The sequence below is a fragment of the Mesoplodon bidens genome, assembly GCF_964165515.1.
Source record: "Mesoplodon bidens genome assembly, contig: HAP1_SCAFFOLD_397, whole genome shotgun sequence".
Lineage (NCBI taxonomy): Eukaryota > Metazoa > Chordata > Mammalia > Artiodactyla > Ziphiidae > Mesoplodon > Mesoplodon bidens.
The window spans coordinates 89,910-116,117 of NW_027672072.1; the positions used below are offsets into that span (position 1 = coordinate 89,910).

Sequence of the window (26,208 nt, forward strand, 5' to 3'; positions counted from 1 at the left end):
CCCCTCCTAATTTGACTGTAGAAGATAGGAGATAGGTCCTTTAGGGAGGTAACTGAAGTTAACTGAAGTCATAAGGGTGAGGAAATAATCTGACAGGGACTGATGATGCCTTTATAAGAAGGGGAATAGATTCCAGAGATCTCTCTCCCTCTGCTCGTAGAGGAAAGGCCGTGTGAGGACACTGCAAGAAGACAGCCATCAGCAAGCCAGGAAGATTGTTCTCACCAGGAACCAATTCTCATGGTATTCAATACCTTAATCTTGGACTTCCACCCTCCAGAACTGTGAGAAAATAAATTTCTGCTGTTTAAGTCATTCAGTCTATAGTATTTCACTATAACAGCCCAACCAGACTAATACAGACCTTCATGTACACTGCAATATACAGAAGCTAAACAATGATTGTGAGCCAGAGATTCCATCTTGAACAGAAGTGTAATGACGCTTGAGGTACTCACAACTTCACGAATTTTGTCAGAAAGATGTGAAAAAATGTCAGTCAACCAACGGTTCTGATAGTGGATATTTTCTTTATGTGTTTGACATAAAGCAGTGTCTGACAGCCTCCCTGATACCCATCAGTATCGCAGTTTTGATTCTGTGGCTCCAGTTCCACATGGCACCAAGGTGCTGTGTACTGTCCATTCTTGGGTTTTTGGGTGCTGTACCTATTGCCAATAGGTGGGTCAAACCACTGGGGCTCTTCTGAAGTCCTCCCTAAATTTGGACCCAGCTTCAGCTCCAAATCCGAGTTTTCAGAGAGCCCAGGGTGAGGCTCGCCTGCCACAGTAGACACGTTGGCTAACGGGTTGCACTGCAGCACCCGCTCAGACAAGGGCACCATCACGTTGCCACCGTTCTTCTTCTGCAGGGGTGGACCCGTGGACAGTCAGCTTGGCCCCCAGCACAGCCAGCTGCCTGTTCACTCTCTCGGCCCCTGTGAGGAAGGTGTTCAGCCCTGGCTTTGAGGTCAGAGTCGTCTCCTCTCTGGGTTTGTGTGAATGGAGGAGCCGCAGCCCTGGTCTGGGTGGTGTGTTGGCCCTGGGTTTCCGGGTTTGGAGGAGTATCTTACCACCTAGACCCCCACCTAGGGCTGAAGAGTTCAGGGGCTGTGGACCGTGGGTTTTGGGGGCAGAAGATATTTAACCTGGCGTTTGAGGAAATGGAGGGAGAAGAGGCTCAGGTTCAAGGGCTCCTGGTTTGAATGTCTTGCTTTAGGTTTGAGGGCCAGGGCAGTCTCTCACCAGAAGCTGCAGGATATCATCAGGAACATTGCGAGTGTTCTTGCACATACCCCGGGCAGCTGAGTGGGAGAAGATGACCGGTGCCTGTGACACTTGTAGGGCTCGCCGTGTCACAGCATCCGAGACATGGGCCAAGTCCACCATCATGCCCAGGCGGTTCATTTCTGCCACCACCTTCTGCCGGGACAGGATGGGGAGAGGGCATGAGGGCTGCATTTATCTTGTGTGTATTTATCTGTAGGGAACAGGCGGGGCTGTACATCCATGTGGGGCAGGGTATGGAAGCCGGGTCCTTACCTCGCCAAAGCCGGTGAGCCGACTGACATTGCTGTAGAAGGGGTGGATACCCTTTGCTGAGCTCTGTGCCCTGCAGGATGGCCAGGAGGCAGTCTAACTGGTGGCCATGACTTGGCTACAAGAGCGTAGAAAGAGGTTCTGTCGAACCGTCTACACCTGCAGCTCCCTGGTGCAAGAGGAGGGACCCAGACTGGACTGTGCCTGGCAGTAGGAGGGCCCTTCTGGGGATTCAGTCTTGTTCTGCAAACCTCCATTCCCCTCCCGACCCCAGGTTCAGGGCTGGATCCCAGGGGTAAACTTGCTTTGGGCCCAGCGTGATCTTGGGCAGACCCCTGCCTCACTGGGCCCTTACCACCTGCACTGTGCTCACCAGGGCGTGTTGCAGGTGTGGGTGAGTGTCACGTAGTGCACACCCAGCGCATAGAAGGTACGCAAGATGGAGAGGCTCCTGTCCAGTGAGTGGCCGCCCTCCACACCAATGAGGCTAGCCAACTTCCGGGTGTTGTTGAGAGCTGGGGGCAGGTAGGTCAGATGATCATTTTCAGAGGCAGGGGTAGCTAACTGAAGTCCCTAACACCTACCACCACCAGTCTCTTTACCATTTTTTTTTGTTTTTTTGGCCGTGCCGCGCAGCATGAGGGCTCTTAGTTCCCCCACCGGGGATCAAACCCGAGGCCCCTGCAGTGGAAGCGTGGAGTCTTCACCTCTGGACTACCAGGGAAGTCCCCCGTCTACCTTTAACTGAGGTCACAAGCTCCAGCTCAGAATAGGAGGCACACATGAGGCAGATGAGGTGAACTTGCTCCAGGGTGAGGCGCACAGCATCGCGTTCGTGGGTCCGGCATGGGACGTAGGCTCACCAGAAGTGAGGGAAGGCAAGGGCTTAGTTTGGGCTTTGGAGCTCCTTGGGCTTCTCATAGCCTCCTCAGCTGGCACAACACTCACTGTGCCCAGAAGTCACATGTAATGCGTTGCTTTTTCTGTGGTACTTGGATGCCCGTCAGGTTGGCTCACTGTGACCCCTGTTCCCCCAGCATCCATGGCATGGCACTTTCTAGGTCACTATGGTAACTTAGTTCCAATGTGACTAACCTGTGGTCTCTGAGGCCCCCAAACTGCCCCACATTCCCCAGCAGCCATGGTGGCACCTTGTGTGTCCCTTTGGTACATGGGCACCCACGAGATCATTTTTTCAGCCTGTCCAAGCTGGTCTGGCCATGGCTGAAATTGCACAGATTAACATCCTGTAGCCCGTGGTGGTAAAACTGCCTCAGGACCAGGGGCATGTCGTTGTGGCTGGAGGGAGGTCAAGGCAAATAGGTGGGTTCCTTAGGTCTTGGGATCAGGCAGGACACATTGCCTGGCCTGGGCCAGCCTGTGGGTCCCCCACCTCCCACTGTCACACAGACCATACTAGGAGCAGCTGAGGCCTGGGCTGAGGGGTTCCCACCAGGGAGGGGATGACAGAGAAGGGGAAGGGCATCCATAGATGATGGAGAGGACATCCAGGGGTGGTGTGAGGGAGCCTCCCCACTAGCTCTGCATGCTCCGGACCTCCTGCCCTCCCCGGGGCCAGGCTAGGCACCCAGCGGCCCCCAGCAGCCTGCACACACTGCAGCCACCCGTCCACAAGCGGGAAGTCCCGCATCAGGGCCCGTGTGCGCTCCCGCGGACTTGGGGTGCTGGAGGTGCCCGGCGTGGTCTTCACCGGTAACCGGCTGCAGCAGCAGACCCAGCAGGAGCAGCAGACACAGCAGAGGCCGCTGGCTGAGTGCGCGGGGACCATCGAGGCGGGCAGAGGCGGGTCTGAGGGGGCGGGCAGTGGGGTTCTGCCTGTCGACACAGGGCACCCAGCGGCGCGGCCTCGCGAGGGGGGCGGTTTGAGGGAGGGGATACAGAGTCACAGGACCCTGCAACCCGTGCGCAGAGAGCCGCGATCCGGGAAGCCCAGCAGCCACAGGGCGGCAGTGCCCTCCCGCCCCCTGCTCACAGGCAGCTCCTGCGGGCTAAGCTAAGTGGCCACTAAGAGGCTAAGTGGCCTCTGCGGAGAGCCCACTCACCTCCCATCGCGGGTTCCCTCCACCCCTGCCCCTCTTCCCACTCTCACTGCTCCGAGGGGGCGCCCTAGGTTGCTCTCCCCGGCCTGTAACCTTCCTGTCCAAGCTGGGGTGCTTCTCTCAGAGGGCCACCTTCAGCCCGAGGCCTCCCGGGAGCACACCTTGTCCCCATCTGCCTGCAGCCGGCCCCGCCCACCCTGAGGGCTGCGTGCCAGTGTCTCTGTGGCCACAGGTGCTCTGGGCTCCCGGTTTCCCGGGACTGGGCCATGAGGGCTTGTGTGGGGAAAGAGAGAGTTTCTGGAAATGAGGGGGTAACCATGTGAGCTGTGGATTCAGGAAGGGGCCCTCTGCCCCCGACCTTCTCTCTCCACCTACTTGACTCCCCAACCTGCATGACCATTCTCTGGGGACTTCAACCAGCACCTGGGAACTATCAGGAACCTCCCCCACTTCTGTCAGCCAGCCTCAGGAAAGAGCGCCCTCAGGAGCCGCTACACCTCCCCAGGGCCTGAATAGAGGGACTTTGGGGATGTGAACTGAACGACCTTCTGGGGAGAGTCAGCGACCCTTTTACTCAACAGAGCAGGAACCCAGTCAGCAGGCTATTTGACTGGAAGGAAATGAAGTGATTTCCATGGCAGCAGAGCCCCCACCGCAGCAACCTTCCTCCCAGAGCTGCTGGCTGACCTTCTGGCCAGGATCCCTCCTACCTCAGCGTGGAAGGCCCGGCCTCGTGGAGAAGTATAGGTTTTGAGGAAAGACCTGGCACCTGGGTTCTGCTGCTACACTTGCCTTATCTCGTGGCCCTTGTGGCTCTAGCTTTCCCAGAAAGCTCAAGGGCTTAAGTGCCTGTGCTTACTCAGAGGCCACACGCCATTCCCCATTTCCAGCCTCAGGCCCTCCCCCTAGCTGCCTCCTCTAGAGACCCCTTCTCCTCAACACTCTCTCTCTCTCTCTCTCTCTCTCTCTCTCTCTCTCTCTCTCTCTCTCTCTCTCTCTCTGTCTCTGGGGATGTGCCTTCTCACAGAAGCTCAACCACAGAGATGCTTTAGGGACTGTGCCCAAACTCCTTCATCCCCAGCCTCTCAAGTTTTTGCTCTGATCCCTGGCACCCCCTGGAGCTGTTCCACCTTTGGAACCTTTCCCAGGTGGCAGGAGTGCCTAGCACAGGGGTAGTGACCTAAGTCTGAGCACTGGCGACCCTAGAAATCTGTAACACACAAACATTTTATTGAGCAGTAAGGGACCCCAGTGGGGACAGAAAGGGCTGGCAGTAAAGGAGCATGTGAACCTCGGGGCAGGGTGCATGCTGCTTGACTCTCCATCCTGTTCTTGCTTCAGGGAACAGGTCCACCATGCTCCAATCGCCGGTTTTTGGGTCTGGAGCAGTCCAGCTCTTCGTCCGAACAAACTGAAGAGTGCTTTCGTTTGGGAGCACGTCTGGGGACTGGCTTCACTGCTTCCACCTTTGCTGGTGGGGCCAAAGGGACATCCCCGTAGGCCCGGTAGCCACCAACCAGGCAGTATGTCTCCCCATGCCAGCCCAACTGCGTTTCTCCACACCCTCGGTAGAGGACATGGTAGTGCCCGGGTGTGGGAGGAGAAACGGGAGCCACTGCTGCTGCAAAGAAAATCAGAACTGATCAGTCACTTGTGCTGTGCACAGTCTCCTGCCACAATTTCCCCCTCTCATGTCTCTCCCAGTTTCTGGCTGAAGACCTTTAATCTACTTGACATCCAAAACACAGCCTTGGCCCATCACCTCTATGAGTCCCTAGAGAAGGGACACTGGCTGCAAAAGCAACCCCTAGAGCCTACGGCTGCAGCAGATGAGGAAGTCTCTTCACCGTTTCCAGGGAAAACAGTAGAACCCGAAAGAAATTGCACTCATGATGCTCTCCATCTCTGCCTTCCACAACAGAGAAAACATTTCTTGCCGTCTGTCACTTCTGAGGCTTTAATGGAAATGTCTTTCAAGTTTTGGAAAGAAATAATCTAATACAAATCTGTTAAGAACCCCTCTCACTTTGGCAACCCCTCTTGGGCCCCAGTTATACTGCCTGTTTCAACCACACTGAACTCTAGCCCTCTGGTACTTTTATCTAGATGAGAACAAGGCTAAATACTGAGGCCGAGTGATCAGGAGACTCAGAACCGGGGTCTGGGTACCAAGTCTAGGCTCACATCAACGCAGCCTCCTGGGACACCATCTCCTCAGCCCTCCAGTCTCATTAGCACTTCATCACCCCCCGCTTCATTCTTCCGGTCTTCCCATCAATATGGCACCACCCTGTCCCCGAGTACTCAGCAACTCAGTACGGGATGTGTCTGAGGGGACCGCTAGAGATGTCTGCATGACAACACAGAGGTGCCTGGGTTTGAAGGTGTGCTTCTGATTGTGGCCCCTCTTCCTCAAACGGCTCCATTTACCGTCTGCCAACAAAAATGCACTTGTCTTTTGCTGAGAGGCCACTAAGGAGAGGGTCTGAACGGAAGCATCCTGTAGCCCAAAGGGGAAGGCTACATTATAAAGCTTAGAACCGTCCTGCACACTTGTCCAGGGATGACCTTTCACTTGTCCTCAGCAGTGAGCCCTGTGGGTCCCTGAAGGTGTCCCAGGTCACTGGTATTACTTACATGTGGGAGTGTGCTCAGTTGCACATAGTTGGCAGGCCCCACAGAAACATGTGCCAGCCAGGTGAGGTGGATTGTATCCCATACCTCCTGTGGAGGTGGCCGGTCTGGGTGTACCTGCTGCACTGCCCACCCAGGGAACAGAGCACAGGGTTGAGTATCTGTAGCCTATGACGTCAGACATGGGCTCTGACCGTCAGAGAAACTTCCCACCAGTTCTCCACCAGGTACGAATCTGCTCGGTTGTCAGTTACCATGGAATCTGTTACCATGGAATCTGTGAGAAGGCCTGCGAGGGCATCACTACCCAGTGAGGTCATATATGGAACCTGTGACTTGAGGGGCAGGCTTCAGGAGGAGGGGCAGTTTTTTGGAGGAGAACAGGGTAGAGGCAGACGTACTCTGCCTGGCCCCTCACAGCTGGGCCTCCCCACCAATGCCCTAGCCTAGTAGACACCCCAGGTGGGGCGTGCTGGTGGTCTGGCACAGCCCCAGGGGCCACAGGAGGGCAAGAGAGACCCACATTCTGTGATTGGCTTGAGAGGCAAGATTAACGTAAGAGACAGCTAGGTTGTATGGCGCTTACCCTAAGAGGCAGAGATTTGTGTGGACTGGGGAATCAGGGAAGGCTCCTTTGCAGTGGGCCTGAAGGACAAGTGAGATTTGGACCCATGGGGAAGAGAGGGAAGACATTCCAGTTTGGAAGAATAAAAGCAAAGACACACTCTTCTCGACCTTGTCCTGCCCCCAATATAAATTCCTAGCACCCTGAAATTTTTACAACTGAGGACTTAAAAAAACCAAGAGGTTAAGGGGCCTTCGCAGTGGTACACAGGTAGTGGAGAGGTGTTCTGCTCAATGGTTAGGTTCATGTCGGGGCTCCAGGTTTACAGCTGATAGGAATGTGAGGACAAGCTCCTGCCATTTCAAACATTTCCAAGTGATACTGAGAGAGATGTTAAAGGTGCAAAATGCGGGTGCTGAATGACCTCACAGAGTGGGAATGGTGGGCCCATTTGAACATGAAATTGAAAACAAATTCATGACAAAAGGACATAATACAAAATGACAACATAATTACTACAGGCCCCTCCCCCCTAGAAGTAAAAGTCATTAGAATCCTCTCTCTCTCCACCATGAAAGAATGAGATAAAGACTCAGCAGCAGCCCCCGTGAGAAACATGGTCAACAGTGTGAAGAGGTGTTACTAAGACGATTTGGTCCACCTCAGAGAAGGAAAGAGACAACTCTGCCCTTAGCCTGATCAGGCCCACAGGAAGCAAGCACATTTGGGGCAGCCTCTGATAGTGTGGCAATGAGAGAGAACCTTCTTTAGGAGGGGACTCCCTGTTGCCGACCCTGAAAAAGCAAAGATGGGACATTCGTTTAATGGGACTGTTGCAGAGGCATTGTTCCCAGGAGGTAGAGACTGCTTCGACTACCATTTTAGAGGTTGGGCCACCGTGGTTGAGAAGCACAGCACCTTCTCTTCCTAAACTGCTTGAATCAGCGGGTACACGTTAGGACAGACGAAGTCAGGCCTCATTGGAGCGGACTGCCTTTGGGAGTGGTAGAATGTAAGCTGTGAAGGGGCATGCTCTGGAGGAGGTTTGTCATGGCAGGTGGGCCAGCATGAGACCATTCAGATTCTCCACGGCTCCAGAGATCACTTGACTGGGAGCATCCCTGTGATGTGGCGGGGGGACTCCTACCTTAACAGGACCTGGCTGGGCATCTGGGGAAGGCGGAATAAATGGTTTTATTAATTTACGAGAGCGAGAGACTCACAAAAGCACTGAAAAAGACTTGTACCTGGATTCTTGAGCCAACCCTAAGAAAACTTATCTAGATCTGGAGTAGGGCTCTGGAGGCTGCACTTTTAAGCTTCCTGGGCAGTCCCACCACAGTGCTCCATGGATAGAGTGACCAAATTATTGTGTGTTCTCGGTTGCTTTGGGGAGTCAAAGTGGGCAATATTAAAAACTGCAGCAGGCATACGTATAAACGGAATATTCAAGGCAAACAGAGGTGTATAGTTATTCTATGCATGAATCAGGTTTGGGAAAAGCTAGCCTGGTGGTTAAAAAACACAACCCTTACGACAGGCAGACCAGATTCTGTCCTACTTGCTTGTGTGATTTTGACCCAGTTCTTTTATCTTTCTGACTGTTTCTTCATATGGAAAAGAGCTATGGCTGTACATTTAGCACAATATTCTCTTTTGGCAAAAGTTGCTCTGGGTCCATTTGTGTTCTCTGCAACTGAATCCTTTCCAGTGTGCAAGCATTTTTAAGTTGTTTGGTGAAGTATTACATTTGACTTTCAACTGTTCATTACTTTGGGCAAAGCTTATGTAGTGCTGCAGAGACTAGAACCTATGCAGAGATAGTGAGAGGATGTTATAAGCTTATTCTGCCGGTTGATACAAAAGTTTAACCTTTTCTCCTCTTCCTCCACCTGCCGCTAAGACATGAGAAAGAAGGCAGAGCCTGGAAATGCACACCAGGCAATACTTCTGTGTCAGTTTGCCTTTTATTCCTCTGCCAGTACTTCCCAGAGAGATTTCACCAAAAGTGCCTAAGCTTGCCATGGCCATTGTTGGGAAGAAAGTTTCTCTCTATTGCTAGTCACATCCCCTTTTCCTTCTTCTGGGGGCTTAATGGATGTTTGGGGGCAGGAACTAAAATTTAAACTAAACGGTAAAAAAACACAGAAACAAAAAACAAAACAAAACAAAAAACATGTGTTCTTTTTTTTAACATCTTTATTGGAGTATAATGGCTTTACAATGGTGTGTTAGTTTCTGCTTTATACCAAAGTGAATCAGTTATACATAAGTTCCCATAACTCTTCCCTCTTGCGTCTCCCTCCCTCCCACCCTCCCTATCCCACCCCTCTAGGTGGTCACAAAGCACCGAGCTGATCTCTCTGTGCTATGCGGCTGCTTCCCACTAGCTATCTATTTTACGTTTGGTAGTGTGTATATGTCCATGCCACTCTCTCACTTTGTCATGGCTTACCCTTCGCCCTCCCCATATCCTCAAGTCCATTCTCTAGTAGGTCTGTGTCTTTATTCCTGTCTTACCCCTAGGTTCTTCATGACATTTTTTTCTTAAATTCCATATATATATATATATATATATATATATATATGTGTGTGTGTTAGCATACGGTATTTGTCTTTCTCTTTCTGACTTCCTTCACTCTGTATGACGGACTCTAGGTCCGTCCACCTCATTACAAATAGCTCAATTTCGTTTCTTTTTATGGCTGAGTAATATTCCACTGTGTATCTGTGCCACATCTTCTTTATCCATTCATCCGACGATGGACACTGAGGTTGTTTCCATCTCCTGGCTATTGTAAATAGAGCTGCAATGAACATTTTGGTACATGACTCCTTTTGAATTACGGTTTTCTCAGGGTATAGGCCCAGTAGTGGGATTGCTGGGTCATATGGTAGTTCTATTTGTAGTTTTTTTTTTAAGGAACCTCCATACTGCTCTCCCTAGTGGCTGTACCAATTTACACTCCCACTAACAGTATAGGAGCGTTCCGTTTTCTCCACATCCTCTCCAGCATTTATTGTTTGTAGATTTTTTGATGATGGCCATTCTGACCGGTGTGAGGTGATACCTCCTTGTAGTGTTGATTTGCATTTCTCTCATAATTCGTGCTGTTGAGCATCTTTTCATGTGTTTGTTGGCCATCTTTGGAGAAATGTCTATTTAGGTCTTCTGTCCATTGTTTCATTGGGTTGTTTTTTTGATATTGATCTGCATGAGTTGCTTATCTAGTTTACAAATTTATTTATGTTTATATTTTTTGGAGATGAATCCCTTGTCAGTTGCTTCGTTTGCAACTATTTTCTCCCATTCTGAGGGTTGTCAGAGTCCAGAGTCTTCAGTGTTCCCCCAGTATCCAACTTGGACAAGTGTACAAATAGTGGTGGTCTAAATGATGTAGAGAGATGAATAGCGGAAGTAAGTATTGAAGGTAAAATTAATCGTTCAGTAACATCACATAATTAATTTTAAGTGTCCGTGTTATATTTGGGCAGAGTTGTTCAGTTGGCAATTAGTTAAGTTTGTAAGAGACTCAGGAGAGAGAGATGTACGTTTTAGGTCAAGATCTGTGATATATATGGTGGCTGGAATCACAAGAGTAGATGAGACCATCTATCAAGGGCAGAAGAGAGCTTCTGAGAAATACACATCTCTTGGCAGAGGGCAAAGTGAGAGTGCCCAATGAAAGAGATAAGGATGTCCAGAGGCAGGAGGAAGAAGTAGCAGGTTAAGATGCTACTGTTGTTAAGGTGAAAGATTTTTCTGAGATGACAAGTTTGATCAACAAAATCAAATATTGCTGAAAGGTGACAGAAGGACCAAACAATATTCACTCAATTTGATCACAAATTAAATGTTGGTGAATGCAATTCCAGTGCAGATAAGTAAGAAGAAAAGAGCAAAATTGTGTGAGTCACGAGGTACATAAAGATAAGAAAATACAGACAGTGAGAATAAATACAATTTTTGATAAACTGCACTGTGAAATTAGGAAGAGAGAAAAGGTAACTAGAGAATTACTTGGCATCAAGCAAGAGTAATTTTTAATGGGAGGGGGGCAGCTTTTTAATGGGAGGGGGCCAAAATAAAATCGCTAAAGAGGAAAACCTTAACAATCCCAATGAGGTGGGAAAATGAATGGAAGATACTGAGGAAGTGAGAATAGGTATTGATAAACTATGTCGAAAAGCTATTCTTGGACGTAAAGAGAAGAAGGTAGTTTGGGGTGTTTTTGCTTTATAGTCTGTGTTTTCTCTGTGAAATAAAAGTTTGATGGGAGGTGATGTCACCTCGAGATAGCACTCATCAAATATCCTATGTGCTTATCTACATTTTTCATCCTCCTTTGTAGTTCAACTGTTTTCCTTTGATTCGTTGTGGCCAGTGGCAAAGAAGCAGAATCAAGTGTATCACTTCTGAGCTGAGGTCATTAGGAGCCAGTGTCCCTCTTGTCTGGTCCTCTGCTATTGTGACATGGGAGGTCAGATAGTCCAGATGACGTGGCTGCAAGATGGATCAGGACCATGTGATCTGTAAGGGCTTTACTCAGTAGAGAAATAACGTACTCGTATTTTCCACTGAGATTCCTGTGTTCAATAGATCTGCCTGTGAGAGCTCAGAGAGCATAGCGAAGGCTGAAATGACAAAGACAGAGGGAGAGATGTTGGTAACAGATGGAAGGCGCCTGGCAGATAATATATTAAATGGTAAACAAAGCTGCTGGAGTAAGAGAGAGAGTATATAAGAGATGAGAAGAAGGCCAACTGTCTGTAGTATCTAACGCTAAGGAGTGAGGAGAGAAACAACTGAAAAATAAAAATAAAAAGAATGATGAGAAAGAAGCTAGGTGGTATGCCAACAGAAATCATAAGATTGCTATAAAACATAAAGGAAGGTCGTTTTCAAAGAAGCACCATTTAACGGAGTCAGTTGTTTCCCAAAGGCAAAATGCTATGGGAACTGAAAATAAAGCATCTGATTGGATGGCTAAACTTTTATGAACAAAAGTGGAACCATTTCAGGAAAGTCATGGGAGAAGATGCTGTGTTACAGTGGGGAGAGTAATCAATGTATTGTGAGGAAAGTTGCCTTCATTTGCAAGAAATGCCAATTAAGAAGTGAAGAGAGCCTTTAAAGGGAAGGGATAATGTAAGAAAATCAAAAAAAAATTTAAGGAAACTTGAATAATTCGTAGACAAAGAGGGAGGTATTAGTGAAAGACTGAAAATCAGAGAAAGCTATCTTAAGTTGTTGTTATGGACTGAATTGTGTCCCCCGAAAAATTATATGTTGAAGCCCCTCCTAATTTGACTGTAGAAGATAGGAGATAGGTCCTTTAGGGAGGTAACTGAAGTTAACTGAAGTCATAAGGGTGAGGTAATAATCTGACAGGGACTGATGGTGTCCTTATAAGAAGGGGAATAGATTCCAGAGATCTCTCTCCCTCTGCTCGTAGAGGAAAGGCCGTGTGAGGACACTGCAAGAAGACAGCCGTCAGCACGCCAGGAAGATTGTTCTCACCAGAAACCAATTCTTATGGTATTCAATACCTTAATCTTGGACTTCCACCCTCCAGAACTGTGAGAAAATAAATTTCTGCTGTTTAAGTCATTCAGTCTATAGTATTTCACTATAACAGCCCAACCAGACTAATACAGACCTTCATGTACACTGCAATATACAGAAGCTAAACAATGATTGTGAGCCTGAGATTCCATCTTGAACAGAAGTGTAATGACGCTTGTGGTACTCACAACTTCTCGAATTTTGTCAGAAAGATGTGAAAAAAGTCAGTCAACCAACGGTTCTGATAGTGGATATTTTCTTTATGTGTTTGACATAAAGCAGTGTCTGACAGCCTCCCTGATACCCATCAGTATCGCAGTTTTGATTCTGTGGCTCCAGTTCCACATGGCACCAAGGTGCTGTGTACTGTCCATTCTTGGGTTTTTGGGTGCTGTACCTATTGCCAATAGGTGGGTCAAACCACTGGGGCTCTTCTGAAGTCCTCCCTAAATTTGGACCCAGCTTCAGCTCCAAATCCGAGTCTTCAGAGAGCCCAGGGTGAGGCTCGCCTGCCACAGTAGACACATTGGCTAATGGGTTGCACTGCAGCACCCACTCGGACAACGGCACCATCAGGATGCCACCGTTCTTCTTCTGCAGGGGTGGACCCGTGGACAGTCAGCTTGGCCCCCAGCACAACCAGCTGCCTGTTCACTCTCTCGGCCCCTGTGAGGAAGGTGTTCAGCCCTGGCTTTGAGGTCAGAGTCATGTCCTCTCTGGGTTTGTGTGAATGGAGGAGCCGCAGCCCTGGTCTGGGTGGTGTGTTGGCCCTGGGTTTCCGGGTTTGGAGGAGTCTCTTACCACCTAGACCCCCACCTAGGGCTGAAGAGTTCAGGGGCTGTGGACCGTGGGTTTTGGGGGCAGAAGATATTTAACCTGGCGTTTGAGGAAATGGAGGGAAAAGAGGCTCAGGTTCAAGGGCTCCTGGTTTGAATCTCTTGCTTTAGGTTTGAGGGCCAGGGCAGTCTCTCACCAGAAGCTGCAGGATATCATCAGGAACATTGCGAGTGTTCTTGCACATACCCCGGGCAGCTGAGTGGGAGAAGATGACCGGTGCCTGTGACACTTGTAGGGCTCGCCGTGTCACAGCATCCGAGACATGGGCCAAGTCCACCATCATGCCCAGGCGGTTCATTTCTGCCACCACCTTCTGCCGGGACAGGATGGGGAGAGGGCATGAGGGCTGCATTTATCTTGTGTGTATTTATCTGTAGGGAACAGGCGGGGCTGTACATCCATGTGGGGCAGGGTATGGAAGCCGGGTCCTTACCTCGCCAAAGCCGGTGAGCCGACTGACATTGCTGTAGAAGGGGTGGATACCCTTTGCTGAGCTCTGTGCCCTGCAGGATGGCCAGGAGGCAGTCTAACTGGTGGCCATGACTTGGCTACAAGAGCGTAGAAAGAGGTTCTGTCGAACCGTCTACACCTGCAGCTCCCTGGTGCAAGAGGAGGGACCCAGACTGGACTGTGCCTGGCAGTAGGAGGGCCCTTCTGGGGATTCAGTCTTGTTCTGCAAACCTCCATTCCCCTCCCGACCCCAGGTTCAGGGCTGGATCCCAGGGGTAAACTTGCTTTGGGCCCAGCGTGATCTTGGGCAGACCCCTGCCTCACTGGGCCCTTACCACCTGCACTGTGCTCACCAGGGCGTGTTGCAGGTGTGGGTGAGTGTCACGTAGTGCACACCCAGCGCATAGAAGGTACGCAAGATGGAGAGGCTCCTGTCCAGTGAGTGGCCGCCCTCCACACCAATGAGGCTAGCCAACTTCCGGGTGTTGTTGAGAGCTGGGGGCAGGTAGGTCAGATGATCATTTTCAGAGGCAGGGGTAGCTAACTGAAGTCCCTAACACCTACCACCACCAGTCTCTTTACCATTTTTTGTTTGTTTTTTTGGCCGTGCCGCGCAGCATGAGGGCTCTTAGTTCCCCCACCGGGGATCAAACCCGAGGCCCCTGCAGTGGAAGCATGGAGTCTTCACCTCTGGACTACCAGGGAAGTCCCCCGTCTGCCTTTAACTGAGGTCACAAGCTCCAGCTCAGAATAGGAGGCACACATGAGGCAGATGAGGTGAACTTGCTCCAGGGTGAGGCGCACAGCATCGCGTTCGTGGGTCCGGCATGGGACGTAGGCTCACCAGAAGTGAGGGAAGGCAAGGGCTTAGTTTGGGCTTTGGAGCTCCTTGGGCTTCTCATAGCCTCCTCAGCTGGCACAACACTCACTGTGCCCAGAAGTCACATGTAATGCGTTGCTTTTTCTGTGGTACTTGGATGCCCGTCAGGTTGGCTCACTGTGACCCCTGTTCCCCCAGCATCCATGGCATGGCACTTTCTAGGTCACTATGGTAACTTAGTTCCAATGTGACTAACCTGTGGTCTCTGAGGCCCCCAAACTGCCCCACATTCCCCAGCAGCCATGGTGGCACCTTGTGTGTCCCTTTGGTACATGGGCACCCACGAGATCATTTTTTCAGCCTGTCCAAGCTGGTCTGGCCATGGCTGAAATTGCACAGATTAACATCCTGTAGCCCGTGGTGGTAAAACTGCCTCAGGACCAGGGGCATGTCGTTGTGGCTGGAGGGAGGTCAAGGCAAATAGGTGGGCTCCTTAGGTCTTGGGATCAGGCAGGACACATTGCCTGGCCTGGGCCAGCCTGTGGGTCCCCCACCTCCCACTGTCACACAGACCATACTAGGAGCAGCTGAGGCCTGGGCTGAGGGGTTCCCACCAGGGAGGGGATGACAGAGAAGGGGAAGGGCATCCATAGATGATGGAGAGGACATCCAGGGGTGGTGTGAGGGAGCCTCCCCACTAGCTCTGCATGCTCCGGACCTCCTGCCCTCCCCGGGGCCAGGCTAGGCACCCAGCGGCCCCCAGCAGCCTGCACACACTGCAGCCACCCGTCCACAAGCGGGAAGTCCCGCATCAGGGCCCGCGTGCGCTCCCGCGGACTTGGGGTGCTGGAGGTGCCCGGCGTGGTCTTCACCGGTAACCGGCTGCAGCAGCAGACCCAGCAGGAGCAGCAGACACAGCAGAGGCCGCTGGCTGAGTGCGCGGGGACCATCGAGGCGGGCAGAGGCGGGTCTGAGGGGGCGGGCAGTGGGGTTCTGCCTGTCGACACAGGGCACCCAGCGGCGCGGCCTCGCGAGGGGGGCGGTTTGAGGGAGGGGATACAGAGTCACAGGACCCTGCAACCCGTGCGCAGAGAGCCGCGATCCGGGAAGCCCAGCAGCCACAGGGCGGCAGTGCCCTCCCGCCCCCTGCTCACAGGCAGCTCCTGCGGGCTAAGCTGGCCTCTGCGGAGAGCCCACTCACCTCCCATCGCGGGTTCCCTCCACCCCTGCCTCTCTTCCCACTCTCACTGCTCTGAGGGGGCGCCCTAGGTTGCTCTCCCCGGCCTGTAACCTTCCTGTCCAAGCTGGGGTGCTTCTCTCAGAGGGCCACCTTCAGCCCGAGGCCTCCCGGGAGCACACCTTGTCCCCATCTGCCTGCAGCCGGCCCCGCCCGCCCTGAGGGCTGCGTGCCAGTGTCTCTGTGGCCACAGGTGCTCTGGGCTCCCGGTTTCCCGGGACTGGGCCATGAGGGCTTGTGTGGGGAAAGAGAGAGTTTCTGGAAATGGGGGGGTAACCATGTGAGCTGTGGATTCAGGAAGGGGCCCTCTGCCCCCGACCTTCTCTCTCCACCTACTTGACTCCCCAACCTGCATGACCATTCTCTGGGGACTTCAACCAGCACCTGGGAACTATCAGGAACCTCCCCCACTTCTGTCAGCCAGCCTCAGGAAAGAGCGCCCTCAGGAGCCGCTACACCTCCCCAGGGCCTGAATAGAGGGACTTTGGGGATGTGAACTGAACGACCTTCTGGGGAGAGTCAGCGACCCTTTTACTCAACAGAGCAGGAACCCAGTCAGCAGGCTATTTGACTGGAAGGAAATGAAGTGATTTCCATGGCAGCAGAGCCCCCACCGCAGCAACCTTCCTCCCAGAGCTGCTGGCTGACCTTCTGGCCAGGATCCCTCCTACCTCAGTGTGGAAGTCCCGGCCTCGTGGAGAAGTATAGGTTCTGAGGAAAGACCTGGCACCTGGGTTCTGCTGCTACACTTGCCTTATCTCGTGGCCCTTGTGGCTCTAGCTTTCCCAGAAAGCTCAAGGGCTTAAGTGCCTGTACTTACTCAGAGGCCACACGCCATTCCCCATTTCCAGCCTCAGGCCCTCCCCCTAGCTGCCTCCTCTAGAGACCCCTTCTCCTCAACACTCTCTCTCTCTCTCTCTCTCTCTGTCTCTGGGGATGTGCCTTCTCACAGAAGCTCAACCACAGAGATGCTTTAGGGACTGTGCCCAAACTCCTTCATCCCCAGCCTCTCAAGTTTTTGCTCTGATCCCTGGCACCCCCTGGAGCTGTTCCACCTTTGGAACCTTTCCCAGGTGGCAGGAGTGCCTAGCACAGGGGTAGTGACCTAAGTCTGAGCACTGGCGACCCTAGAAATCTGTAACACACAAACATTTTATTGAGCAGTAAGGGACCCCAGTGGGGACAGAAAGGGCTGGCAGTAAAGGAGCATGTGAACCTCGGGGCAGGGTGCATGCTGCTTGACTCTCCATCCTGTTCTTGCTTCAGGGAGCAGGTCCACCATGCTCCAATCGCCGGTTTTTGGGTCTGGAGCAGCCCAGCTCTTCGTCCGAACTTTCTGAAGAGTGCTTTCGTTTGGGAGCACGTCTGGGGACTGGCTTCACTGCTTCCACCTTTGCTGGTGGGGCCAAAGGGACATCCCCGTAGGCCCGGTAGCCACCAACCAGGCAGTATGTCTCCCCATGCCAGCCCAACTGCGTTTCTCCACACCCTCGGTAGAGGACATGGTAGTGCCCGGGTGTGGGAGGAGAAACGGGAGCCACTGCTGCTGCAAAGAAAATCAGAACTGATCAGTCACTTGTGCTGTGCACAGTCTCCTGCCACAGTTTCCCCCTCTCATGTCTCTCCCAGTTTCTGGCTGAAGACCTTTAATCTACTTGACATCCAAAACAGCCTTGGCCCATCACCTCTATGAGTCCCTAGAGAAGGGACACTGGCTGCAAAAGCAATCCCTAGAGCCTACGGCTGCAGCAGATGAGGAAGTCTCTTCACCGTTTCCAGGGAAAACAGTAGAACCCGAAAGAAATTGCACTCATGATGCTCTCCATCTCTGCCTTCCACAACAGAGAAAACATTTCTTGCCGTCTGTCGCTTCTGAGGCTTTAATGGAAATGTCTTTCAAGTTTTGGAAAGAAATAATCTAATACAAATCTGTTAAGAACCCCTCTCACCTTGGCAACCCCTCTTGGGCCCCAGTTATACTGCCTGTTTCAACCACACTGAACTCTAGCCCTCTGGTACTTTTATCTAGATTAGAACAAGGCTAAATAGTGAGGCAGAGTGATCAGGAGACTCAGAACCGGGGTCTGGGTACCAAGTCTAGGCTCACATCAACGCAGCCTCCTGGGACACCATCTCCTCAGCCCTCCAGTCTCATTAGCACTTCACCACCCCCCCCTTCATTCTTCCGGTCTTCCCATCAATATGGCACCACCCTGTCCCCGAGTACTCAGCAACTCAGTACGGGATGTGTCTGAGGGGACCGCTAGAGATGTCTGCATGACAACACAGAGGTGCCTGGGTTTGAAGGTGTGCTTCTAATTGTGGCCCCTCTTCCTCAAACGGCTCCATTTACCGTCTGCCAACAAAAATGCACTTGTCTTTTGCTAAGAGGCCACTCAGGAAAGGGTCTGAACGGAAGCATCCTGTAGCCCAAAGGGGAAGGCTACATTATAAAGCTTAGAACCGTCCTGCACACTTGTCCAGGGATGACCTTTCACTTGTCCTCAGCAGTGAGCCCTGTGGGTCCCTGAAGGTGTCCCAGGTCACTGGTATTACTTACATGTGGGAGTGTGCTCAGTTGTACATAGTTGGCAGGCCCCACAGAAACATGTGCCAGCCAGGTGAGGTGGATTGTATCCCACACCTCGTGTGGAGGTGGCCGGTCCGGGTGTACCTGCTGCACTGCCCACTCAGGGAACAGAGCACAGGGTTGAGTATCTGTAGCCTATGACGTCAGACATGGGCTCTGACCGTCAGAGAAACTTCCCACCAGTTCTCCACCAGGTACGAAGCTGCTCGGTTGTCAGTTACCATGGAATCTGTTACCATGGAATCTGTGAGAAGGCCTGCGAGGGCATCACTACCCAGTGAGGTCATATATGGAACCTGTGACTTGAGGGGCAGGCTTCAGGAGGAGGGGCAGTTTTTTGGAGGAGAACAGGGTAGAGGCAGAGGTACTCTGCCTGGCCCCTCACAGCTGGGCCTCCCCACCAATGCCCTAGTCTAGTAGACACCCCAGGTGGGGCGTGCTGGTGGTCTGGCACAGCCCCAGGGGCCACAGGAGGGCAAGAGAGACCCACATTCTGTGATTGGCTTGAGAGGCAAGATTAACGTAAGAGACAGCTAGGTTGTATGGCGCTTACCCTAAGAGGCAGAGATTTGTGTGGACTGGGGAATCAGGGAAGGCTCCTTTGCAGTGGGCCTGAAGGACAAGTGAGATTTGGACCCATGGGGAAGAGAGGGAAGACATTCCAGTTTGGAAGAATAAAAGCAAAGACACACTCTTCTCGACCTTGTCCTGCCCCCAATATAAATTCCTAGCACCCTGAAATTTTTACAACTGAGGACTTAAAAAAACCAAGAGGTTAAGGGGCCTTCGCAGTGGTACACAGGTAGTGGAGAGGTGTTCTGCTCAATGGTTAGGTTCATGTCGGGGCTCCAGGTTTACAGCTGATAGGAATGTGAGGACAAGCTCCTGCCATTTCAAACATTTCCAAGTGATACTGAGAGAGATGTTAAAGGTGCAAAATGCGGGTGCTGAATGACCTCACAGAGTGGGAATGGTGGGCCCATTTGAACATGAAATTGAAAACAAATTCATGACAAAAGGACATAATACAAAATGACAACATAATTACTACAGGCCCCTCCCCCCTAGAAGTAAAAGTCATTAGAATCCTCTCTCTCTCCACCATGAAAGAATGAGATAAAGACTCAGCAGCAGCCCCCGTGAGAAACATGGTCAACAGTGTGAAGAGGTGTTACTAAGACGATTTGGTCCACCTCAGAGAAGGAAAGAGACAACTCTGCCCTTAGCCTGATCAGGCCCACAGGAAGCAAGCACATTTGGGGCAGCCTCTGATAGTGTGGCAATGAGAGAGAACCTTCTTTAGGAGGGGACTCCCTGTTGCCGACCCTGAAAAAGCAAAGATGGGACATTCGTTTAATGGGACTGTTGCAGAGGCATTGTTCCCAGGAGGTAGAGACTGCTTCGACTACCATTTCAGAGGTTGGGCCACCGTGGTTGAGAAGCACAGCACCTTCTCTTCCTAAACTGCTTGAATCAGCGGGTACACGTTAGGACAGACGAAGTCAGGCCTCATTGGAGCGGACTGCCTTTGGGAGTGGTAGAATGTAAGCTGTGAAGGGGCATGCTCTGGAGGAGGTTTGTCATGGCAGGTGGGCCAGCATGAGACCATTCAGATTCTCCACGGCTCCAGAGATCACTTGACTGGGAGCATCCCTGTGATGTGGCGGGGGGACTCCTACCTTAACAGGACCTGGCTGGGCATCTGGGGAAGGCGGAATAAATGGTTTTATTAATTTACGAGAGCGAGAGACTTACAAAAGCACTGAAAAAGACTTGTACCTGGATTCTTGAGCCAACCCTAAGAAAACTTATCTAGATCTGGAGTAGGGCTCTGGAGGCTGCACTTTTAAGCTTCCTGGGCAGTCCCACCACAGTGCTCCATGGATAGAGTGACCAAATTATTGTGTGTTCTCGGTTGCTTTGGGGAGTCAAAGTGGGCAATATTAAAAACTGCAGCAGGCATACGTATAAACGGAATATTCAAGGCAAACAGAGGTGTATAGTTATTCTATGCATGAATCAGGTTTGGGAAAAGCTAGCCTGGTGGTTAAAAAACACAACCCTTACGACAGGCAGACCAGATTCTGTCCTACTTGCTTGTATGATTTTGACCCAGTTCTTTTATCTTTCTGACTGTTTCTTCATATGGAAAAGAGCTATGGCTGTACATTTAGCACAATATTCTCTTTTGGCAAAAGTTGCTCTGGGTCCATTTGTGTTCTCTGCAACTGAATCCTTTCCAGTGTGCAAGCATTTTTAAGTTGTTTGGTGAAGTATTACATTTGACTTTCAACTGTTCATTACTTTGGGCAAAGCTTATGTAGTGCTGCAGAGACTAGAACCTATGCAGAGATAGTGAGAGGATGTTATAAGCTTATTCTGCCGGTTGATACAAAAGTTTAACCTTTTCTCCTCTTCCTCCACCTGCCGCTAAGACATGAGAAAGAAGGCAGAGCCTGGAAATGCACACCAGGCAATACTTCTGTGTCAGTTTGCCTTTTATTCCTCTGCCAGTACTTCCCAGAGAGATTTCACCAAAAGTGCCTAAGCTTGCCATGGCCATTGTTGGGAAGAAAGTTTCTCTCTATTGCTAGTCACATCCCCTTTTCCTTCTTCTGGGGGCTTAATGGATGTTTGGGGGCAGGAACTAAAATTTAAACTAAACGGTAAAAAAACAAAGAAACAAAAAACAAAACAAAACAAAAAACATGTGTTCTTTTTTTAACATCTTTATTGGAGTATAATGGCTTTATAATGGTGTGTTAGTTTCTGCTTTATACCAAAGTGAATCAGTTATACATAAGTTCCCATAACTCTTCCCTCTTGCGTCTCCCTCCCTCCCACCCTCCCTATCCCACCCCTCTAGGTGGTCACAAAGCACCGAGCTGATCTCTCTGTGCTATGCGGCTGCTTCCCACTAGCTATCTATTTTACGTTTGGTAGTGTGTATATGTCCATGCCACTCTCTCACTTTGTCATGGCTTACCCTTCGCCCTCCCCATATCCTCAAGTCCATTCTCTAGTAGGTCTGTGTCTTTATTCCTGTCTTACCCCTAGGTTCTTCATGACATTTTTTTCTTAAATTCCATATATATATATATATGTGTGTTAGCATACGGTATTTGTCTTTCTCTTTCTGACATCCTTCACTCTGTGTGACGGACTCTAGGTCCATCCACCTCATTACAAATAGCTCAATTTCGTTTCTTTTTATGGCTGAGTAATATTCCACTGTGTATCTGTGCCACATCTTCTTTATCCATTCATCCGACGATGGACACTGAGGTTGTTTCCATCTCCTGGCTATTGTAAATAGAGCTGCAATGAACATTTTGGTACATGACTCCTTTAGAATTACGGTTTTCTCAGGGTATAGGCCCAGTAGTGGGATTGCTGGGTCATATGGTAGTTCTATTTGTAGTTTTTTTTTAAGGAACCTCCATACTGCTCTCCCTAGTGGCTGTACCAATTTACACTCCCACTAACAGTATAGGAGCGTTCCGTTTTCTCCACATCCTCTCCAGCATTTATTGTTTGTAGATTTTTTGATGATGGCCATTCTGACCGGTGTGAGGTGATACCTCCTTGTAGTGTTGATTTGCATTTCTCTCATAATTCGTGCTGTTGAGCATCTTTTCATGTGTTTGTTGGCCATCTTTGGAGAAATGTCTATTTAGGTCTTCTGTCCATTGTTTCATTGGGTTGTTTTTTTGATATTGATCTGCATGAGTTGCTTATCTAGTTTACAAATTTATTTATGTTTATATTTTTTGGAGATGAATCCCTTGTCAGTTGCTTCGTTTGCAACTATTTTCTCCCATTCTGAGGGTTGTCAGAGTCCAGAGTCTTCAGTGTTCCCCCAGTATCCAACTTGGACAAGTGTACAAATAGTGGTGGTCTAAATGATGTAGAGAGATGAATAGCGGAAGTAAGTACTGAAGGTAAAATTAATCGTTCAGTAACATCACATAATTAATTTTAAGTGTCCGTGTTATATTTGGGCAGAGTTGTTCAGTTGGCAATTAGTTAAGTTTGTAAGAGACTCAGGAGAGAGAGATGTACGTTTTAGGTCAAGATCTGTGATATATATGGTGGCTGGAATCACAAGAGTAGATGAGACCATCTATCAAGGGCAGAAGAGAGCTTCTGAGAAATACACATCTCTTGGCAGAGGGCAAAGTGAGAGTGCCCAATGAAAGAGATAAGGATGTCCAGAGGCAGGAGGAAGAAGTAGCAGGTTAAGATGCTACTGTTGTTAAGGTGAAAGATTTTTCTGAGATGACAAGTTTGATCAACAAAATCAAATATTGCTGAAAGGTGACAGAAGGACCAAACAATATTCACTCAATTTAATCACAAATTAAATGTTGGTGAATGCAATTCCAGTGCAGATAAGTAAGAAGAAAAGAGCAAAATTGTGTGAGTCACGAGGTACATAAAGATAAGAAAATACAGACAGTGAGAATAAATACAATTTTTGATAAACTGCACTGTGAAATTAGGAAGAGAGAAAAGGTAACTAGAGAATTACTTGGCATCAAGCAAGAGTAATTTTTAATGGGAGGGGGGCAGCTTTTTAATGGGAGGGGGCCAAAATAAAATCGCTAAAGAGGAAAACCTTAACAATCCCAATGAGGTGGGAAAATGAATGGAAGATACTGAGGAAGTGAGAATAGGTATTTATAAACTATGTCGAAAAGCTATTCTTGGACGTAAAGAGAAGAAGGTAGTTTGGGGTGTTTTTGCTTTATAGTCTGTGTTTTCTCTGTGAAATAAAAGTTTGATGGGAGGTGATGTCACCTCGAGATAGCGCTCATCAAATATCCTATGTGCTTATCTACATTTTTCATCCTCCTTTGTAGTTCAACTGTTTTCCTTTGATTCGTTGTGGCCAGTGGCAAAGAAGCAGAATCAAGTGTATCACTTCTGAGCTGAGGTCATTAGGAGCCAGTGTCCCTCTTGTCTGGTCCTCTGCTATTGTGACATGGGAGGTCAGATAGTCCAGATGACGTGGCTGCAAGATGGATCAGGACCATGTGATCTGTAAGGGCTTTACTCAGTAGAGAAATAACGTACTCGTATTTTCCACTGAGATTCCTGTGTTCAATAGATCTGCCTGTGAGAGCTCAGAGAGCATAGCGAAGGCTGAAATGACAAAGACAGAGGGAGAGATGTTGGTAACAGATGGAAGGCACCTGGCAGATAATATATTAAATGGTAAACAAAGCTGCTGGAGTAAGAGAGAGAGTATATAAGAGATGAGAAGAAGGCCAACTGTCTGTAGTATCTAACGCTAAGGAGTGAGGAGAGAAACAACTGAAAAATAAAAATAAAAAGAATGATGAGAAAGAAGCTAGGTGGTATGCCAACAGAAATCATAAGATTGCTATAAAACATAAAGGAAGGTAGTTTTCAAAGAAGCACCATTTAACAGAGTCAGTTGTTTCCCAAAGGCAAAATGCTATGGGAACTGAAAATAAAGCATCTGATTGGATGGCTAAACTTTTATGAACAAAAGTGGAACCATTTCAGGAAAGTCATGGGAGAAGATGCTGTGTTACAGTGGGGAGAGTAATCAATGTATTGTGAGGAAAGTTGCCTTCATTTGCAAGAAATGCCAATTAAGAAGTGAAGAGAGCCTTTAAAGGGAAGGGATAATGTAAGAAAATCAAAAAAAATTTAAGGAAACTTGAATAATTCGTAGACAAAGAGGGAGGTATTAGTGAAAGACTGAAAATCAGAGAAAGCTATCTTAAGTTGTTGTTATGGACTGAATTGTGTCCCCCGAAAAATTATATGTTGAAGCCCCTCCTAATTTGACTGTAGAAGATAGGAGATAGGTCCTTTAGGGAGGTAACTGAAGTTAACTGAAGTCATAAGGGTGAGGTAATAATCTGACAGGGACTGATGGTGTCCTTATAAGAAGGGGAATAGATTCCAGAGATCTCTCTCCCTCTGCTCGTAGAGGAAAGGCCGTGTGAGGACACTGCAAGAAGACAGCCGTCAGCACGCCAGGAAGATTGTTCTCACCAGAAACCAATTCTTATGGTATTCAATACCTTAATCTTGGACTTCCACCCTCCAGAACTGTGAGAAAATAAATTTCTGCTGTTTAAGTCATTCAGTCTATAGTATTTCACTATAACAGCCCAACCAGACTAATACAGACCTTCATGTACACTGCAATATACAGAAGCTAAACAATGATTGTGAGCCTGAGATTCCATCTTGAACAGAAGTGTAATGACGCTTGAGGTACTCACAACTTCTCGAATTTTGTCAGAAAGATGTGAAAAAAGTCAGTCAACCAACGGTTCTGATAGTGGATATTTTCTTTATGTGTTTGACATAAAGCAGTGTCTGACAGCCTCCCTGATACCCATCAGTATCGCAGTTTTGATTCTGTGGCTCCAGTTCCACATGGCACCAAGGTGCTGTGTACTGTCCATTCTTGGGTTTTTGGGTGCTGTACCTATTGCCAATAGGTGGGTCAAACCACTGGGGCTCTTCTGAAGTCCTCCCTAAATTTGGACCCAGCTTCAGCTCCAAATCCGAGTCTTCAGAGAGCCCAGGGTGAGGCTCGCCTGCCACAGTAGACACATTGGCTAACGGGTTGCACTGCAGCACCCACTCGGACAAGGGCACCATCAGGATGCCACCGTTCTTCTTCTGCAGGGGTGGACCCGTGGACAGTCAGCTTGGCCCCCAGCACAACCAGCTGCCTGTTCACTCTCTCGGCCCCTGTGAGGAAGGTGTTCAGCCCTGGCTTTGAGGTCAGAGTCATGTCCTCTCTGGGTTTGTGTGAATGGAGGAGCCGCAGCCCTGGTCTGGGTGGTGTGTTGGCCCTGGGTTTCCGGGTTTGGAGGAGTCTCTTACCACCTAGACCCCCACCTAGGGCTGAAGAGTTCAGGGGCTGTGGACCGTGGGTTTTGGGGGCAGAGGATATTTAACCTGGCGTTTGAGGAAATGGAGGGAGAAGAGGCTCAGGTTCAAGGGCTCCTGGTTTGAATCTCTTGCTTTAGGTTTGAGGGCCAGGGCAGTCTCTCACCAGAAGCTTCAGGATATCATCAGGAACATTGCGAGTGTTCTTGCACATACCCCGGGCAGCTGAGTGGGAGAAGATGACAGGTGCCTGTGACACTTGTAGGGCTCGCCGTGTCACAGCATCCGAGACATGGGCCAAGTCCACCATCATGCCCAGGCGGTTCATTTCTGCCACCACCTTCTGCCGGGACAGGATGGGGAGAGGGCATGAGGGCTGCTGCATTTATCTTGTGTGTATTTATCTGTAGGGAACAGGCGGGGCTGTACATCCATGTGGGGCAGGGTATGGAAGCCGGGTCCTTACCTCGCCAAAGCCGGTGAGCCGACTGACATTGCTGTAGAAGGGGTGGATACCTTTACTGAGCTCTGTGCCCTGCAGGATAGCCAGGATGCAGTCTGACTGGTGGCCATGACTTGGCTACAAGAGCCTAGAAAGTGGTTCTGTCGAACCGTCTACACCTGCAGCCGTCTACACCTACCACCCGCCCTGGTGGCCAGCAGGCCCGGGGAAGCGGCCCCGGCCCCCGCTCCCACTCCCGCCCCCGGCCATGGCGAAACGGCGGAGGGGGGCCTTCATCCGGAGGGAGCTGTGGAGAGCCACACCGGCGGACAGGTGGCGGCGCCGGGGCAGGGAGCCGGAGGGGGCGGCCAGGTGCAGGTCGAGGGGCTCGCGGGCCGCACGGACGGCACCCGGGCCCGCGGCGGAGTCTGGGTCTGGGTCAGCCACCCCGGGAGCGTCTGGGGTGCGGCCGCCTTTCAGGGCCGCCTTCTGGCCGCATAGAGCGCCCCCTCTGGCGCGCTGTGGTGGGAGGGGCCGGAGGAGGTGGGGCCTGCAGCGGTGCCCGTCGGGGGGGCGGAGCTGGCGGC

At 50.2% G+C, this 26,208-nt stretch overlaps 1 protein-coding gene and 1 pseudogene across 2 annotated transcripts; both read right to left on the reverse strand.

Annotated features, from left to right (window-relative positions):
* On the reverse strand, positions 1 to 3,327 carry LOC308610616 (dipeptidase 2-like; the record flags this gene model as incomplete). The annotated part of the gene is made up of 5 exons (XM_081259682.1): positions 1 to 865; positions 1,245 to 1,421; positions 1,542 to 1,611; positions 1,912 to 2,111; positions 3,127 to 3,327. 5 exons carry the CDS (start codon positions 3,325 to 3,327, stop codon positions 500 to 502), a joined length of 1,014 nt encoding a protein of 337 aa, XP_081115808.1. The 3' UTR covers positions 1 to 499.
* Positions 3,328 to 4,935: 1,608 nt separating this feature from the next.
* Positions 4,936 to 15,297, reverse strand: LOC308610617 (dipeptidase 2-like; annotated as a pseudogene). The gene is made up of 10 exons: positions 15,257 to 15,297; positions 14,803 to 14,930; positions 14,370 to 14,499; positions 14,004 to 14,145; positions 13,634 to 13,703; positions 13,337 to 13,513; positions 12,822 to 12,957; positions 7,945 to 7,967; positions 6,029 to 6,098; positions 4,936 to 5,162 (listed from the first exon to the last, which is right to left on the reverse strand). The product of its transcript is annotated as a dipeptidase 2-like (transcript).
* Between the last annotated feature and the right edge of the window lie 10,911 nt (positions 15,298 to 26,208).